This window comes from Syngnathus typhle, linkage group LG11 (genome assembly GCF_033458585.1).
Source record: "Syngnathus typhle isolate RoL2023-S1 ecotype Sweden linkage group LG11, RoL_Styp_1.0, whole genome shotgun sequence".
Lineage (NCBI taxonomy): Eukaryota > Metazoa > Chordata > Actinopteri > Syngnathiformes > Syngnathidae > Syngnathus > Syngnathus typhle.
Genome location: NC_083748.1, coordinates 6,360,331 through 6,378,976, shown reverse-complemented (window position 1 = coordinate 6,378,976; position 18,646 = coordinate 6,360,331). Strand labels below are relative to the sequence as shown.

Sequence of the window (18,646 nt, the reverse complement as noted above, 5' to 3'; positions counted from 1 at the left end):
ACTGGGGTCACAGTTATTGTGAAAAACATTTCAAAGTACTTGAAGACTTTTACTATAGTTCAAATCATCCTTAGTATTATACCCTCGGAATAAATAAATGATTGATCGATGGTCTCGGGGTAAAGTGACGGGAAATAATTACTTCTGCCAAGAAGCAAACGTGTCCATTTACTGCATTTCATTAGTCTTTGTAGGCCCGGTCCGAAAATTGCATCATGGATTGAATGTGCTGCAATGATGAGTCACTTCTATTTTGTTTTTGACAAAGTTTCGGAAGAATGGGCACTCAAAAGAAGATAACTGTCTTGGTAGTATGCAACTGAGCAGATAGTAAAAATGCTCAGTGGGCACCCACAAATTTATTCTCAATTAATATAAAACCTCCTTATCTTAAAGATAATGCATAAGGTTCATTTCTCCTTTGCGTTTACTATACGTTTAATTTCATGCTAATGCATTTGCCCAGAGTAATTTTCAAATGTTTTGGAGGAAAACAGAAAACAGTACTGGAACTTGTTTTGTTAAATATACGTAAATCAAAATAAAAACAATACTGTCTGATTATTAAAACAAAAAAGGTAAAATGCCGAAAAACCACATTAATTCCCTCATCCTGATCAAGCCAAAGAAATTTGTCATTCATTTCTTTTCCCCAAGACAGTAAGGTCAAGATGCTCCTGCTGACTTGTCATTGATGGATGAACAAGACTGATTTTTGAGCATTTCCATTACTGAAGCTCAAAAAGGCTTAGCATCGAGAAGGAAAGGGCTAACACTGCACTCTAAAAAAATGAAATGGAAAAATAATGAATGACCAGTGTACATTGGCAAACAATTGCATTGCATCATACTCATACCTCCTTCCGAAATCATGGCGACACTTTTTCCCTGCAGGAGGGGCTAAGACGATCGATGTGATACAATGCACATTTTATGCCGCAGCACTTTGTATCACTAAACATATACCAGAGTGGTTTCTATATTTGGAAAGTGGCATTGGACCCCCCCAGGTAGTATAGCAGATAATAGACTTTAGGGGATTTTCTGTTTTTTTTTTTTCAGGAATTCTTTTTCACATTTCCACCAAAGGAATTATCAGCATTTTATAAAGAACTTCCTGGATTTTTAATTTTTTTTGTTTTTGTTTCGCACCCCTCCGTGATATATTTTTTTAAGCTATGTTATGTTACAAATAAACTGCAAAGGGCTTTTATATTCTTTATAATTTGTTCATCTTATAATTTGACAATTTCTCTGGAATTACAAACAAAAAGAAAGAAGTACAATATAAATTCACTAAATTTTCAACCCACAATATTGGTTTTACACAATAGTTACTTGGACAGGAGAGGGTAAGCAGGCCGCTTCCTATTCAGACCACGTTTCTCAGTATCCAGACTCAACGCCTGAAAAATTGAATCATGTCACAGAACAGGAAGTCAAGGTTTGGTTCATCTTCATGGCCCACTATTTTCTGCGCACACTCGTGGTTATTTTACTGATGGCCTCAATGGTGCTTTGAGAGAAGCTTTTTTTTTTTTTTTTTTTTTTTAAGAAATGAATTATCCTTACATATTTTCAATGCTCAAACCTAATTGTTGCTCTTCAGTCCGTTGAGTAAATAAACAGTAAATAATAAAGGACACTGAAAGCACGTGATGTTCTTGAAGAGGATTAAGTGGCAGGACCCAGTAAGGGGCTCGGAGACGAGAATATATTTGACAAGATGCTGAGTGCCATCTCCAAAGAGCACTTTCAATTCAAGAAATCTCTGTGGCCCCATAAAAATGTTTTGGATTGCATTACGGCACTGTTGATGTTTTTTCCATTCCAATCATTTTGCGGGTTACGTAATCGTTCGTTTGTCGCAGAAAACGCTGCCCTACGCGATCCTTCATGCTCGAGACCCATCATTCAAAATACACGACTGAGGCGTCGATGTAAGAGTTATAAAATCAAATCAGTATAAAAAAAAATAATAACAAACCCGGTGATGCAGAAATATCCATGCTGCCATTCACTTAGATTGTGTAAGACGGGAAAAACAGCTCACAGCCATTATGAGCATTTTTCAGTCCATCGTGCAGAATTAAAGTTAATGTTCTGCAAGATGGTTGCTTGGCAACAAAGTGATGGATCCATTCCGCACCCTGCAGAGTCATGAAAGACTGACAAGGAAATGTTCATTTATTGACACATTGGCAGGTAAGAAGACAGCAAATTTAATTACACTCACTGCAAGGATGGCTGTATTTCCTTCTAAGGCCAACGAGCTGCTCGGGACTCATCGGCCTCCGTGTCTGGATTTTCTGTAACCCAATCAGAGACAGCAATCATGGGGCTGGATTTTGGAAGACAAAAAAGACAACATACGTTAGAATGAAGGCCTCCACCTCCTTTGATGAACACAATCAAAAATTCTGAGCTCTTCCGCCATTAGACGACTAATTTTTTTCCACCGATCACATTTATCATGTCAAACCTCAATGACAATTTAAACAAATATGACAAAAAAGTCAGTTTCCTTTTTTTTAAAAAAAAATCCCAAACCCCCATTTAACATGCAATCATTCAATTTCCAAGCCAAGTTCTTCGAGCCAAGTCCTCACAGACTGAGCTACTACAGTTCCCCCCAAAAACAGCGATTAAAGATAAGTGCAGCTCTGAAAGTGAAACTGCAACATTGAATCTCTTCATCCACTCTTGTTAAAAATAATATTCTGGCATATAAACCATCGTGGAAAATTGTTACCTTACTCTTTCATCTGCCTCTTCATTCAACCTTGTGAAACACAAGAAATGACAAATAATAAATTAGGACAAGTCTGCATCAGAATAAATACTCTCGGCTTATAAATAAGACATCATTTGTTTCTTTTCTACAACATTAATAGATGATATCATATTATTTTTTTGCGGGGCCATTCACTGAGATGTTGAAAAGCAGACAAACAAAACAAAATACGTCATAATAATTCAACTTACAATGATCCGGCTTCACAATAGGATCGTTTTGCTCTTTGTATTACATGAAAATGTTGAGAAATAAATGCAAGATTTGATTAACAAGTACGCATTATGACTTAATTGGTATGTTCATTTGCATGAAAGTAAAATATTGACAATAATTCCTCTGACCCCTTAAAGTGACATCTTGAGGCTTAGGAAGGGGGTCCTAGGAAAATGTTCTCACTTGCAATAAAAAAAAAAAAAAAAAAAGTGCTTTCCCTTGAATTCTGAATCAATCCACCCGCAGGCGCAACACTCAAATAGAATGTAAGAGTTGCTTGCTGCACAATTGAAGAAATGCCAGAAAATGTTCCGGAAGCTCGATGCTACACTAATAAAAAGTGCAACTATCCAATTCCAAATTCTTTTTCAAATCTTTCCACTTGCTTGGAGTCCCAAGAGGAAGGGATGAGAAAAGTTTGCAAAGATGTTAGAGCAGCAATGATGCTGTTCTACAGCAACTTTAACAGATCAAACAAACATTTTCATTCCCTATAAGGCAAACGTGACAATTTACCGTAAAAACAAAAAAAAAAGTTTCACAAAAGCAGTTCACCCTCCAGCGTTTTTTCCATGAGGACAACGTTCCATTTAACAAATGTAAGACAAAGGCAGAGCCACTTTGCTACCTTCTATGGTTCTGCGGGAACTGGACCAAGCAGTGTTACCTTTAATAACCAACTAATTGGACACAAATGGGCCTTCTCTTTGAATAGTTAGGAAAATAAGCTGGTAGCATTTACTTCTCCTAATTAAAATGATGATAAATGATTGGGCCAGAAGCGGTCGACAACGGGAGGAATCAGACAATGCTAGCCCAGAGAATATTTGATTGAATTTGCGTTGCCCTTTGTTGGGCCGCAATCTCAAGAAGGGAATTGATTTTTATTGTAGTAATCAGAATAAGCATTATTTAAAGCGGGGCGATGCAAAATGTGGGAGAAATTGCAGCATGGAATATGCAAGCCTGTGAATGAAATACGAAGCAGATTCTCTGGATTTTTGGTCATTTGCAGTGTTGTCAGTTAAAGAAATAATATATATATCTTGTGCGACCCCACTGGTCGTCCATTTTGACCATTTGAATTGCGAGTTAATTTGAATTTACAGTTTAGAAGGAGGATTTTTTTTTTTATGGGTTGGTTTAAATGAGCTTCTATTGCAGTCCTCAGTTCAAAATGACAAACGATTATATTAAGAAACAATCTTGTTCCAGTGATAAAAAAATAACTCTTAACAAGGTTTACATTTCACTTCATCTCATGAGAATGTCATTCTACTCTCCATGGGGGCCATAAGTAAAGAACCTCGATAACAAGCACTGATAATCCTGCTGGTGATACACCACAGGCTTATGTGGAAGTTTTTGCTATGTATTTTGTTGACCTAAAAGAAACAGCATGGCTGTCTACAAAAAAAAAAGCGTCCCCACGGCTATTATGTTACGTGTGTACACTCTCTATTGATCGCAGAGATTTGTGTGCTCCGTCTAGTCCTCACGGGAATGTTAAAGCACAAAGTAAAAGAAGCCATTAAGAAACATGACTTGCAGTTCAATTCAAAGAATTCCTTCTTCTCCCAAGGCTATACTGTAATTACATTTTTCAATACTCAATAGTAAGATCCCCCTACAAAAGATCTTAAGGTTTATGAAGTTCAAAGTTCAAAGTCACTTTATTGTCAATCCCTTCATATGTCCAGACACACAAAGAAACCGATACATTGAAGAAAAGTTAGCCTCGTTCAGATCAACATTACAAATTGATGTCATCACTTTGAGATGGTTAACTTAAATATACAGAATAAATAAAAAGTGTGCAAAATGTATTCAGAGTAGGTGAGGTTCTAAATGCAGAAAAATCTTGAATATAATCAATTTTCTGTAAACTCAGGACCCAAACCACATGTCACTCAAGCATGGCTGTAGTGTTGAATAAGTGCATATTAATATCATTTTGTTGTAATAAAAACAAGCTTTTTTTTTTTTTTTGCAAACTCCTCAAAACCGCTGAGAGAAGTCAAACTGGTCAACAATGACCAGGCCAAAGTCAGCATGCTAAAATTGAGCTCAAGTGGCTCCTTCCAAAATAATGTCAAACAAAATGTGTCAGGAGGCAGGAATGTAAGCAGATCATTTGGATTTATATAACCCATCCTCTGATGATTATTATTATTGTCAACACTGTCTGCTGAAGTCAGGCAATCAGTGTTTGGCACATCAAAAGAAATAAAATGTACTTCCTTTTAGCCTATTCATATTTTGCATGATAGCTAGTGCATTTGTGTCACTTGATCTTTAAATTACATATCAACACACAAGTCAAGCTTTTCTTATTCGACGTCGTAGGCAATCATTACTTTTCATGTCAAAGGGTAGCGGGATTATATAGTCAAGTAAAACAAGACTTTTAATCAGAATTTAATAAGATCTTGAATATCTTGTCAAGCATCCGGTAATACCACATACTCGATTGTACGCGTTTTGGTCATCAAACAATTAATCTTCATCACGTTCTGCGCTTTAATTACTTTTACGCAAGAAGACATTTTCTTGTCTTGTGACAGGATTAAGTTAATACCACTTGACCTGACGTGATGATCGCTGTCGGCAAGGTGGATTCAGCGTCGCTAAAGACAATGAGGCTGGACCGTGATTATGAATTTACTTCTTTGTTATGAGGCATCTAAAGGAGGGCAGGGTGAGGAGTTAAAAAAAAAATGGCCATCACAACTGTGCAGGGTATTTGAGAGAGACGCGACATATAATTCTCACATAGTTATGAGGTTTATGATCCTTCAGCCGGGCCACACAATGGCCACGCTGGCTTCTATCCACGGCTGCAGGTTGAGACCATTACGTGGATGAAATTCTTGTTAGGTCTTGATGCCGCGTCTCTTTGAAACATCACAATCGGGAGCTCTTCAAGACCCCGAGTGCTGTTCCAAGCGGGAGTACAACCCGTGCTAAGTAAGGTAAACAGCCATTCGGCTCAGGAGAAGTCAAAGGAGACAAGATCAGAGGAGGTGTAATGAGCAGCGTAGATACGAGTCGGGCTTTTGTCCGTCGGCTTGTCTGTGCTCGGCCCGATGGGAGCGATAAGAGTCTGGAGCGATGCTTTTTTGTCCAGGCTCCAGGCAAACTCTGGTTTCAATCAAGATTAGGTTCTCTCGTCCCGTCCCTCATTCACATCTACATAAACACCACATCCCCTCCGCAAGTGGGGACACACTTGCTTTGACCCCGGCTTCCCATCAGTATTGGATTGATTGAATTACAGTGACCTCGGTCATTTTTTCCATCAGAGGATAAAATCAAAATTGAGCGAGTGAACGCTCATAAGACTCCATCTATGTATTTATTTCTACTACAGTTTCAAAATAAAATTGCTCACTAAAGTGAAATTGGATCAATAACAGTTCCTTTATTTACATTTTATTTACATTTGGACTAAAATCCATCGTAGAGACAGTAACAGAGGGCCACTTAGACATATGTACAGTGGATTGCAAGGTAACAAATGTAACCACACAAATCCCAAAGTTAAAAAAGCGTCAACCAAACATGCTCTTGATAATGCATCAAGTTTGGTCTGTTCACCCTTTACTTCCCTATCTTGGATAAATCCCTGGTCACGTTTTACGGCGCCGTTTCTCCAAAGCGGTCGATGAAGCATCCATGTTTTCCCGGGAGCGAGACGTCCGCTTTTTGACAGACGTCAACTTTGTGACACTGTTCAGAAGAACATTTGGTCAATTTCAAATAGGGTATTGGGAAATATGCAACATCTCTTCTAAAAGACATATCCTGAAGACGACAGTTTTATTGGACCATAAGCTACCCCGAGCAGCTTAACTGTTTTGAGGTAAACAAAAAAGAGCCTTTAATTACACAACTCTGCAATAAACATTTAAACGTTGGCATTCACTACGTTATGTGCAATATAACAGGCCGGTGTATATAATAAGCATTACAGTGGATGTTTACGGTCCAACTAAACATAATTTAAAACACTGACTTAAAGTCTAACGGCAACACATGAAGGGAAAAGCTACCAAATAGCAACAGCTATTTTAACACAAAAGGTGGAGCAACACATGCAAACAAACAATATAACATATTTGTTCTCTGCATGAAAAAAAATAGAGCGAGCTCACCAAGTCACTCACAATAGTTATGCAAAGTAAGTTTAGAACTATAATATGCTGACGCCCAGTGGCTAAGTTGCTCACAATAGAAAGACCCGCAATGAATTAATCATGATGCACAATCTGTTTAATTCTCTACAGCCTATTTAATTCTTATTGCTGTTTTTATGCAGTACTATTTAAAAATGTTTATTACAGCAGTAATTGTGACAATGGGAAAAAAAAAACTTTCAACAAAACTTCTGTTCTGCCGCTTGATAACGCTGACAAGATATGAGATGAAACTCCAATGACAGCAAAGTGATCACCCATTCTTTATCATTTCTATGGTTCAAATCTATAAGCTTATATTTCTTTGAATAGAAAGATTAAATAAGATTAGCGATAAATGTAGTCGACTATTAATTAACCGAGACTTTACAAACCCACTGACATGAAACGGCTTAAATTAAGCAGAAACTCTGCACCTATTCAATCCAAGTGAATCTGTGCTTGATTAAAATGCTGTTGGGGCGACCGAAAATTATTGCCATCTATCTCTACTAACAGCCATCCAATTTCGTCAACAGCAAATTCATTACAATTGAACTGGTTCCTCGTGTGGTTTAAAACCGCCCTGCAGAGATAAGAAATGTATGCCAGCTAAGTGAATGACGATTACTGATTCCTTCACACACATATGTCTTCCAATAATTCCCATCCTTTCGGCGACAGGGAGGGAAAATTACAAATTTGACCTACAGAAATAATTTCTCGATTATTTTTTTTCACGCATGTGGTGAAATGTCATCTTGATTATTTTTTTTTTCTTAAATGAGGTCAATTCAACTCAATTGGACTCATGTCATCGTGCTGATCAAAAATAGGACATACTGGAGTATTGGAGAAATTCAAAACACCTTTCTAAACCTCTCAATAAGGATTTCAAGACGTTTGTGCTTACGGGAAAATATCCAACGGTGGGGGAAAAACAATCAACAAAATCATGGTATGGTGTACTGAACCGTGCCACAAAAAAGGGGGAGGAGTCTAATTGTTTGCGGATAATGCAATTAATTGAGACACAGTGGATGCCACTAAAGTATTTGCCGATATAAGGTAAAACAATTTTCATGGTCAAAGTTTCCAGCAGCATTAGCGGACCGCCTGACAACACATCGGGAGCAAGTCGCCCAGGTAACACGTCTGTGAGACAACCGCCAATGAGTTGCAAAGGCCACATGTGGAACCTCTTAAAGCTCACAATGGAGGGGTAAAGATTGAGATCAGCTCACAGCCTATGACAAGGTGTCCCATGTCTCTACCCTGACTTTATTGACAGGAAAAATAGCATTCCAGCACTGGAATTTGGGTCACAAGTCCACGTGGCGAGTGGAAGCTGGAAAGATGACGGAGTGGGTTAGCGGACGGGCAACGGGCCGATATGCAATGCTTGAGCGCCAACCACGACAATCTGAAATGCGGAGATTAAGTCCTTTTCTTTCCGGCTTCCTTCTGTGGAGTTGACATGCCTCCTCCACACCCAATTTGCAAGTCTCCACTTTGTCTGGATTTATTATTCTGAATGTTTAGCTCAAAAACAGAAGCTTGAAGCCTAACCAACTGTGAGAACGTGTGAATTTTACATGCACATTTCCTCAGGAACTAAATTAAAATCCAACTTTGGTACAATCTTACATTCAGTAAATACAACACAATTGTTAAAAGAAAATCTCAATTTTAGTTATTCATAATGATTTTTGCATATTATGGGGTAGCTGAGTTTAGCCTGGACATATGCATGCATGTCAACGGATATCATTGGAAAACATTTGTTTTCAAGGAAAATGTAAAATACTGAAATCATACCTAAATATTTTGGATTAGTTTGTGGTGTATTTAGTAGCAGTGTGCAATGTGTTTTTTTTTTTTTTTAGCAAATGTTTGATGGATGCTTGATGTCATAACTCAGAATAAATTTAAGTATCATGAAGAAAAACCAAAACAATGACAACTAGATTTGATTTATTTCTTTTAGAGTGGAAAAGACTTACTCGTTTATGGAAGGTTCTGGTGCACAGATGTCTGAAAGTGAACTGAAGGTAGGGGGGGGGGGGGGGGAGAATGGAAGAATGAGAAAAACAGTTAATTTTACTGATAATGTGGAGTTACTGTGGCAACACAAGGCTTTCATAAAGTTTCTGGATTGTACTGCACTGAATCTAAATCGGTGTCAGACTTTCACACTCAAACTTATAAAAAATGTAAACGTCATACTATCTACACACGGCGTGAAACGCTTCTCCGCTGCTGTGATGAAGTGATTTGGCGCATTTTCTGCTCCCTGCATTTCAAGAAACATCAAGAGAAGATGAGGAAATGCAAGTTGTGCGCAAATATTATTTTCCGACCATGACTTGCATTTGAAAGACTTCTATCAAATCCCCCGCCAGCTCTTATGACTTACAGCACACATCCGCACCCGCAAAGGAGAGCAGACACATTTTGTAGTCAATTTGTGGTTTCGCACTTGGGTGTAGAAAAATCTGCCAAGCATTCTGCCAGCCATCCCACACATCTCTCATAGAGCGGACAGCCAGCGATGTCCTCAGGTGGATCACAAGTTTAAAATTCAGGCTTTAAGGGGAGTTTTTTTTTTGTTGGGGTCAAATGTAACCTCATGGAAGGCTCACCTGCTCACTGACACATCACTGTATGTGGAGCTGTTTGAAAGAAAAATGTCTCTGGGAAAAAGCTCCATTTCTTCCTCTTTCTCCTCATTTTTGATATCCAAGGAATCCCTTGATTTTGCAGCTTCAGCTGAAGAATACAAATGATTTTTTTTAATCACAGTATCTGACTTCATATATAATGTTTGTCATCAATTTCTTGAGATAGTATTAGGCGTGTTATAAAATCTAAAGAAAAAGTTTTCACCACTGTAAATTAGCATGAGAAAAAGAAATCGTGACTAACTTTGGTCAAATTATAAAAGTGAACATAGTGGCATTTCTCACACTTTCCAACTCAATTACATGGCCAATGTGTCACTGAAGGGAAAGTTCCAACCCCTTCAAATACTCATGGAGACCTTTATCTGGAGCTTTAAAACCTTTGTAATGTAAGAATACCTTAAGGCTCCTCATACCTGCCGAAGGGGATTGCTCCCCATCCTCGCCTCCCGCCGCCTCCTTTATCCGAGTCTGCCTGGTTGTATCCAGGCGACCACGAACCTGAGCAACGAGCTGAGAGAAGTCTCTGCTGTGCTGCTTCCCTGTGAAGATAATGAAGCACGAGAAAGCCATTTGGACTTGCGTGGTCGGGTTCACTTGCTAAGCCGCGGGGGTCAATCATGTCATTGGTAGCAAAATATTGATTATTATGGCTGTGGTTTACAACGGCAATGCATCACAGATTGTTTTGTCACTCGCTGCACTTTCCAGAGCCGATGATATTGTTGAATAAGCAGCTGTTGATTCTGTAAATGATAAGTGGCATGTTTTGACAAAAGGCTGCAAGCTCGCACGAGCGCTTTGCAGAGTTTCCTATCTGTTATGCTGGCTGTGACTCACCCACATCCTCCTGTGATGAATCAAGGGGTTATCACGCCAGTGTAGCTATTATTAGAAGCATCCTTGTGTGAGTCATGTTCATTTTTCAATTATTTTCAAAGGATTTTTTCGTTCAAGGTTCTTGTCAACATGACGGTTAGCCGGAAAACATTCTCCGATGGTGCGATCCGTGTTTGACAAAGGTAAAAAAAATGGACCCAGGTCAGGTTTTATTTGAGTTTGATTGACTTTGGGCTGGTAGTGTGAAGTTACAAGGCAGGATTGGGTGCGAGGTGTATCATCAAAGATTTTTTTTTCTTTAGCTATTGAGATAACGCCTGCAATTTTTTTCCTCCTCGTCTGACGGCAAAATGAGCGTTCTTTGCAGAGAGCTTCAAAGGAGAAGCTGTTCCTCAGCTCACAAGAGGCATGAAGATCTACTGCTAATTTTGCATTTTATTGCAATCGAAGACATCTTCCTGACCCGTTTCATGGCCTACGACTCGTATTGATTTCCATGTAAAGTGCCGCCCATCAAAGTATTTTTTGTATCAGTTTTTTTTTTTGTAGTAAGCCTTTAATGCTGTAAAATATATTGGAAAGGCTTTATATGGCCCAGTACGGTATATATCTTTCCCAATCATTTCTTTCTGTGTGGATTTTTTTATTTTATTTTTTTTAAATCAGACAGCAATCCTAATGTTCAGTTTTGCAAAGGTCAATGTTTTATACATCCATCCATTTCTTGTATTTTTATTTATTTATTTGAAACAGAGCCAAAATGTACTTGATTCATTTGATTTAACAGAAACCCAATTTATTTGATCATTTCTTTCATCACAAATACTAGTATTTATGATGTTTTATTTGGCCATACACACCTTGCAATTTTGTATCCCATTAATTACAGTAATGAGCAGTCTGTTGAACTTTGGCGTCGGGCAATTTAGCGGGCTTTGAATTTTGTTTTGATTCCTTGTGCAGTGCAAAAGCTGTTTTGCGTGCTGTAGTAATCACACATGCAGTTGAAATAGATGCAATTTATCAGACATCAGAACTGACAACAATGACTGAAAAACAAGAAAATCACTTACTATATGTTGAGTGAACTTCCTCAATTTCCTCCTCAGAGTGTTTCTTTGAGATAACCATAATCTGTACATTCGAAATCATCAGTTAAAATTTCAAAGCATTACATCATGACAAAAATGAAATGAGTCCAAAACAGATTTCACAGGAAAGACATTTTAACCAATGAACTCACAGGTTTGGCCTTATCACGTAGCTGCTCTTTGATTCTCTCCGTGGCTTCCACCTCTTTAACTATTTCTTCAACTGTTGAGAAATGATATGTTTAATATACTTAATGATGCTCACGTCAAGCGTACTTTAAAGCAAATCCAGCTACGCTTCTCAGAATCCCTTAATCTTTTCCAGAATAGAACCGGAGTCACACGTGAGATTGGCGTTCCTAAACTTTGAAGGCGTTCTGTGCTTCACCTGATTTAGGGTTGAGCGAGTCACACTGCGCATTGTAAATCTGCACAAACTCCTTGTGCCTTTTGATCAGCTGATCTCGGGAGCCTTTGACGGATTGGTGGCATTCCTTGAGCCTCCGCTTCAACTCTTGCATGCTAAGCAGGTTGTACACCAGCTTTGCCATCGGGCGCTTCGTCTTGCCAAGCGAGCTGAGACAGACAAACATTGGAAATTTTTTAGCATAATCGGCTGCATGCGTGTCACAATATAATTATATTTACGATATCATCATTCCTCACTGTGAGCTATTTAATTTGACAGATATAGTCTGATAGAAATAATACCAATGAAATCATGTTTTTGGTATTTATAAAGTATTGGAAGCAAATACTTTGATGATGTTTTATAGTTTGAATTACTTCCTTAAGCTTTCCTTCTTCTCTCCGCTTCCGAGACACATGTCCAGATGTTTGTTGATGAACGGCTGGGACACACTTACAGAGCACACAGGGCACTCCACTAAAAGAAGAAAACATTAATTGGACTCGACATAAATTCCAGCCAAAAAAGAAAATTAAAAGTGAAGTAGAACATTTGTCATTTGCACAGTATCTGAAAAGTAAATACTCCATGTTTTCAATTTCACAAATAATAACTTCTCTATACACAAAAAATATATAATATGAATAAAATAAATATGATACAATTTAGGGCAGCTCGGTGGGGCACTGGGTAGCACGCCCGCCTCACAGTTAGAAGGGTGCGGGTTCGATTCCACCCCTGTGTGGAGTTTGCATGTTCTCCCCGGGCCCGCGTGGGTTTTCTCCGGGCACTCCGGTTTCCTCCCACATCCCCAAAACATGTTTGGTAGGCCGATTGAAGACTCCAAATTGTCCCTAGGTAGGAGTGTGAGTGCAAATGGTTGTTTGTCTCTGTGTGCCCTGCGATTGGCTGGCAAGCGGTTCAGGGTGTCCCCCGCCTACTGCCCGATGACGGCTGGGATAGGCTCCAGCACGCCCGCGACCCCCGTGGGGACTAAGCGGTTCAGAAAATGGATGGATGGATGAATGGATGATACAATTTACTATAAAAACAAAATTTTGAATACAGTAGTTTAATAACATTGAAAGGGAAAGTGGCTTTGATGATGATAATACCATCAAAGCCAATTTCCCTTTCTAAGTGCACATCTTGCATTGCCAAATTTGGAAGGTGACTTTGCATATTGTCCACTTCTTCGGGCCCAAAAAAAATCTCGAAGTGTGCCAAGAGTTCCTATTATCTGCCCTGTTCAGGTTCACAGCAGTGGCGGTTTCAAGGCTTGAACTCATGGCAGCTATGTGAACCGCTACACTACTAATGTCTTGCGCATAATAACCACATTACCGGCGTTACATAACTAACAATATCAGAATGGGCAACCTTGTGTGCCGGAGATAAGCTTTACCTTTCATTACGGGCTTCACATCTGTTGGTGGTGATGAGGATGAATGCGCTATCTCTTCCTTTGTGTTGTTGTCGTACAATTTTGTGTCCTCCTGCTGTGCGCCTTCCTTCACATCAACGGGTTCTTCCTTTACATTGGTTGAGCAAAGGTCGGCGTCGTCCGCACAGCCCGTCCGTCCAGTCTGGACAACTTTGACAGGAGTCTTTCTGGGTCTCTTCTGGAAAAAGTGACTCACAACAGAACTGTTGGACTTCTGGCCTTTGTCCGTGGGTGATTTGCATTTGACTGATGCGGGGTACTTCCGGGATATTGGTGCAGAGTCAAAATAACTTTGTGACAATTGCTGTCTGGAAAAAGGAAGAAAGCGCGTGTATGGAATTACAACAAGGAAAAGAGACAGGAGAAAATAAAAAGATAGTTTTGTGAAAGCTCTGATCTTCTGACTAAAGCACAACAATATAGGATTACATAAACATCAAATATCCTGCTCAACCTTTCAAGTCAACGAGTCGAGGCCAACTTTAATGTTCCTTTTCAACGGACCATGAAAAAGGCGACACTTGAGAGAAAAACACATGGCAGCAGGGCCATTACATGGCAATAAAATGGAACCAATGAGGTGTGCAACGCTCCGTTTGCTATATTTAAAACTTTATATTTGAACTCATTGTGCCCATTAGTCTTGACTGACACGCATCGGACGTATACATGTACGTACGCACCTCCAAACTCCAAACAAGACATTGGAGAAACTCACTAAGTGGACATTATGTACCGTATTTTGCGCCCTATTAGGCGTACCGGGGTATAAGGCGCACCTTCAATGAACGGCCCATTTTAAAACTTTGTCCATATGTAAGGCGCACCGGACTATAAGGCGCATAAAATAGAAGCTTTACTGCAACAAACTGAGGTTGACTAGGGTTGCGGTATGCACCCACTAGCCAATAACCAACGAGCCCTCTGTAAACAATCGCGTTTCTCAAACGAAGTTCGATCTAACGCATTGGTACTACTTACCTATGTTTCCCTTTCATATCGATCCGTAGATTTACTCGAAAGATTAAAGGAGCAGCCTATTTTGAAATGAAATAGCCTCGCGGGTACAACAGCTCTTCGGTGACGCCCCCTGACTACAGTTACCGTAATGTTGGGAAGCGATGCGACCTTGTAATTTACTAGTCGTACTAAAACGTACTAAAACATTTTGGCAGAGCACTGTGTACAACCAGTATGGATCAACAAATTCATCACTTGATCCATATATAAGGCGCACCGGACTATAAGGCGCACTGTCAACTTTTGATATAAATGTAGGTTTTTAGGTGCGCCTTATAGGGCGGAAAATACGGTAATTCTTCATGTGGAACAAAGTACAATGGACACAGATATTCAGAAGTTTTCTTAAAAGTCAAACAAATGTTTGTATAACATCATATGAGTTTCAATTTGGAAATGAGCACATCTTTTTTTGGTTCCGCTGCATTGTCTTCAATGGAGTGAGACCTATCTACGTGTCACATTTATCTGAGAGATGGGGGAGTTCTGCAAAAGTGCAATCGGTCTCGACTCACTTTAAATATCCAGTCGTATGAAGATAACCAGATTTGCAGCAGATTCTATCAACAGTTCATTAGTCAGTGGCAGGAAGTAGATGGGGATCATTCATCAATTTGGGACAAAGTAAAGAAACACTTCAGTGCAATACTGACACTGTAGTAAATAAGATTTCAACTACTTGGTAGCCCTAAAGTGCAAAACATATTAACTTGAGGCTTCCGTTTATCTGATACGCATGTTTACGAAAACCTACACAAGCACGAGAAGAACATGCAAAAAATGGCAAGACCGCATTCCACCGTGCTGCCAGAATACGATGCATAAATACCACATGTGTATTTGAAAGTAATTTCATGTGGAGAGAATCACCTCATATAGAGATGGTCACCTTTCGCTCTTGACAGAAACACATTTTCAGGCACTAAAGCTGACAGGAAATTAAAAGACCACTTGCGTCACGAGCTCATTCGGTGTCAACATTCTGAAGTGAGACCTTTGTTGCGGTCTTGATAACTCCGAGGTGATTGATGGGAGAACAATGGTTTTGCGGTAACAAAATAAAATTAAAAATGCAACGTCGCGAAGCAAGCTCAGGCAGTTTGTTTTGTTTATTAACTTGTTTGCTCAGAATGATGCCCACTAATGAAAGAGATTCATTGTCAGAACAGATGCTGACAATGTGGATGTCATAAAAGTGTTTTTTTGGCTGGATACACAATGAGCTCATAGTACGAGGGGTACCAATCAGTCCTACTCACACGCCTAAAAAAATTCAAAATTCAGGTAGTCAAAAGAGCATTTGTTTAAGAAAAAAATAATTCTAATTTCAATTAATTATTTTTAATTTTAATCCCTCAGCCTCAACCGTAGGAAACGTTTTTATTAATTGACTTTAGAGGTACAACGCCATTAAGTGATTCATCCTAAAATTAATGATGATTATTTTTGATAATCGAATAATCGTTCAGACAGCTTCTTTAAAACATATCTGTGACAACAGACCAAACTGCTTCCTAAATCAAAGTAAGTTTTTGCTTTTCACCACAGAATATTGAAATCAAACTTTAAATTTGGGCATTCAAGCTTGAGTATTCAAAAGAAAGATAGGTCAGGCAGACGGAGAAAGTGAAGCAAACCATGTGGTCAGGGTCAACGCTTCCTTTAAAAATACTCGTCAATTTCCTTGAGAGCAGCAGGCTGCTGACATTGGGGCCTTAAAGCAAACATGAGCCGCAAAGCTACACAGCATATACAACAACAACATACAATCTTACGTAACCTCAGCTAATGAAAACAAAATCCCCAGTGAATATACCTTAAATCCTTTCTTTTGAAATGAATTCCAGGACTGGAATGCCTGTTTGTTTTTCTTACACCTTCTCAAATGCAAATTACTAATGATGTGGAAGCCAGGAGTCAGGAGATAGGGTAGTTTATGTCACAACTGGATTAATGTTGCAAATAAAGATTCAGTTGAAGAAAAAGATGCCACTTTAGAAAAGAAGAACAGCAAATGCGACTGGCAATAACAACCTCATTAAATTATGACGTTAATAATATTGTCACCACAGAGACAATCGATCATTCTGGCGACACAACATGTGGCTGGTTAATGTTTTAATACGGACAAATTAGTGGCACAATATTATGTGCCTGTTTTTTTTTTTTTTTAATGAATTACAAACTAACAGCAAAACTTTGTCATCCGATTTCGTACATTGATTGCGACGGTAATTGGGGTAAATTATGAGGTCTGTTCAGTCCTCTAACACAAATAGCACATGACAAGAGCTGCAAATATATTGTTACTTAATGAGAAGACTAAATTTAATTTAGCAAAGGATAGAGTGTGGCCATAAATGGCATCACAAATAAGAGGTTTCAGATGTTGAACTTCACACAGCAGACCTCAGAGGACCTTAACAACCTTTCCAGTTTCTTACACCATCCATTTGTAAAATGAATTGCCCTCCACTGCATCATCACTTTTTTTTTTTTTTTTTGCTGTAGAGGCAGACTGACTTCTAGTTTAAGCGTCATCACATCGGCATAACGCCAGCAAATTTTGTTGGATCTCAAGTTTGCTTACCTTGCAGCTTGAAAGTTTACAACCAATTCATCCAGTAAACGGTTGTTTCGTAGATCTTGTTCCGTTGCTTGCTAGTAGAAGAGGAAGTAAACGTTAAATAACAGAAGACAGATACGAATAAATTGTGTTACAAGCCCAGTCAAGGAACGAATTGAACTTATGCAATGTTACAATTTTATTCTGTCCTATATCTGAATCAGCCTAAGAAAGTTTATATCAGCCAAGGCCACGTTATAATTGTGGCACAAAAAAGTCTAAGGTAAACAAATAATTTCATTGAGCTCAAAGATTATGTGAAGTGGTTTGAAAATATTTTTTAAGGCATATTTTTCATGGAGATATTAAAAATTGGTGCTGAAACACTTTGAAGGTTCTACTGTACTTTCAAAATTGGGGGGTTGGACAACACAGAACAGATAATAGATAATAATTGGAAAATTTTTCAACATTGGATCACGTTTTCTTGACTTGGTTATTTTTTCTTTTCTAAAGGAGGAATTACAGTTCATATTGGTTAATGAGATTCCTGAAAAATGCTTCAAACTTACCGTATTGCAAACTGGACAGTGAAGCTTATAAGAAAAGAATTTACGGATGCACAAGGAGCAAACTGTGAAATGAAACACAATGATCATTATAATCCTTCTCATACACTGTCTGTTTCTGTCTAGCAAGCCATCTAAGGATTGCAGTTTTGTTAAAGACTCAGAAAGTTATGAATGTTTCAAACTCGCATTGAAAAAAAGTTCACCGCTTAAATTCTTAAGGTGACCAAAACAATTCATTTACAAAATACAACTGCCGTACTTACAATTGTGAGAGCATTTGGTCATCATTGAAGTGCTGAGAAAATCAAAACAAATAGGACATCGCAATAGGGCGTCAACGTTCTGTCAAAAGGGGGAAACATAACAAAAACATGTCAGATATTAGTTACTCGTCTGTTATAACATGTAAAAATATGACTTGGCACGAAAACATGGTTCGGATCATAATTATAATTAGTTGTATGGAGGGATAAACAGACTGGATCGCAATTGTTGTGTTTGTTACTTAATTGGAGATGACGAACGCAACGCCAGAAAAGCTTGGCAGCACATATCTTGTGCACCTTATGTCAAATAATCTTTGGGTACCTCGTTAGCTCCTGTGATCAACTCACAATTTAGCCAACAAGCTAGCAAAACAAACACACACGCGCGCGCAAAGTACTGACAGCAGCTCAAACTTACTTTTAAAGCCACCACACACGGTGGGAGATTATTTTCCGTTTGAAAGGCCATATCGCATCAATCAAACTACCGCTGCACCGTATCTCGGACTTTTGATCGGTTTTGCAACAACTTGACCCGCTCGAAATCGAAAATCCGACTACGTCATTTGACC

At 38.8% G+C, this 18,646-nt stretch overlaps 1 protein-coding gene across 6 annotated transcripts; it reads right to left on the bottom strand.

Annotated features, from left to right (window-relative positions):
- Window positions 1-1,205: 1,205 nt before the first annotated feature.
- On the bottom strand, window positions 1,206-18,646 carry rad18 (RAD18 E3 ubiquitin protein ligase). 6 transcript variants are annotated; one of them, XM_061292129.1, is made up of 15 exons: window positions 18,493-18,646; window positions 18,072-18,150; window positions 17,809-17,870; window positions 17,261-17,331; window positions 13,612-13,958; window positions 12,584-12,683; window positions 12,186-12,373; window positions 11,950-12,020; window positions 11,780-11,840; window positions 10,283-10,408; window positions 9,828-9,954; window positions 9,189-9,230; window positions 2,753-2,782; window positions 2,237-2,341; window positions 1,206-2,168 (listed from the first exon to the last, which is right to left on the bottom strand). In XM_061292129.1, exons 1-14 carry the CDS (start codon window positions 18,541-18,543, stop codon window positions 2,260-2,262), a joined length of 1,437 nt encoding a protein of 478 aa, XP_061148113.1. In that variant the 5' UTR covers window positions 18,544-18,646; the 3' UTR covers window positions 1,206-2,168; window positions 2,237-2,259. The 6 variants fall into 6 exon arrangements, with proteins under 6 accessions (XP_061148113.1, XP_061148116.1, XP_061148112.1 ...); XM_061292132.1 differs by having other exon boundaries at window positions 2,237-2,309; XM_061292128.1 differs by having other exon boundaries at window positions 2,237-2,309; window positions 2,758-2,782.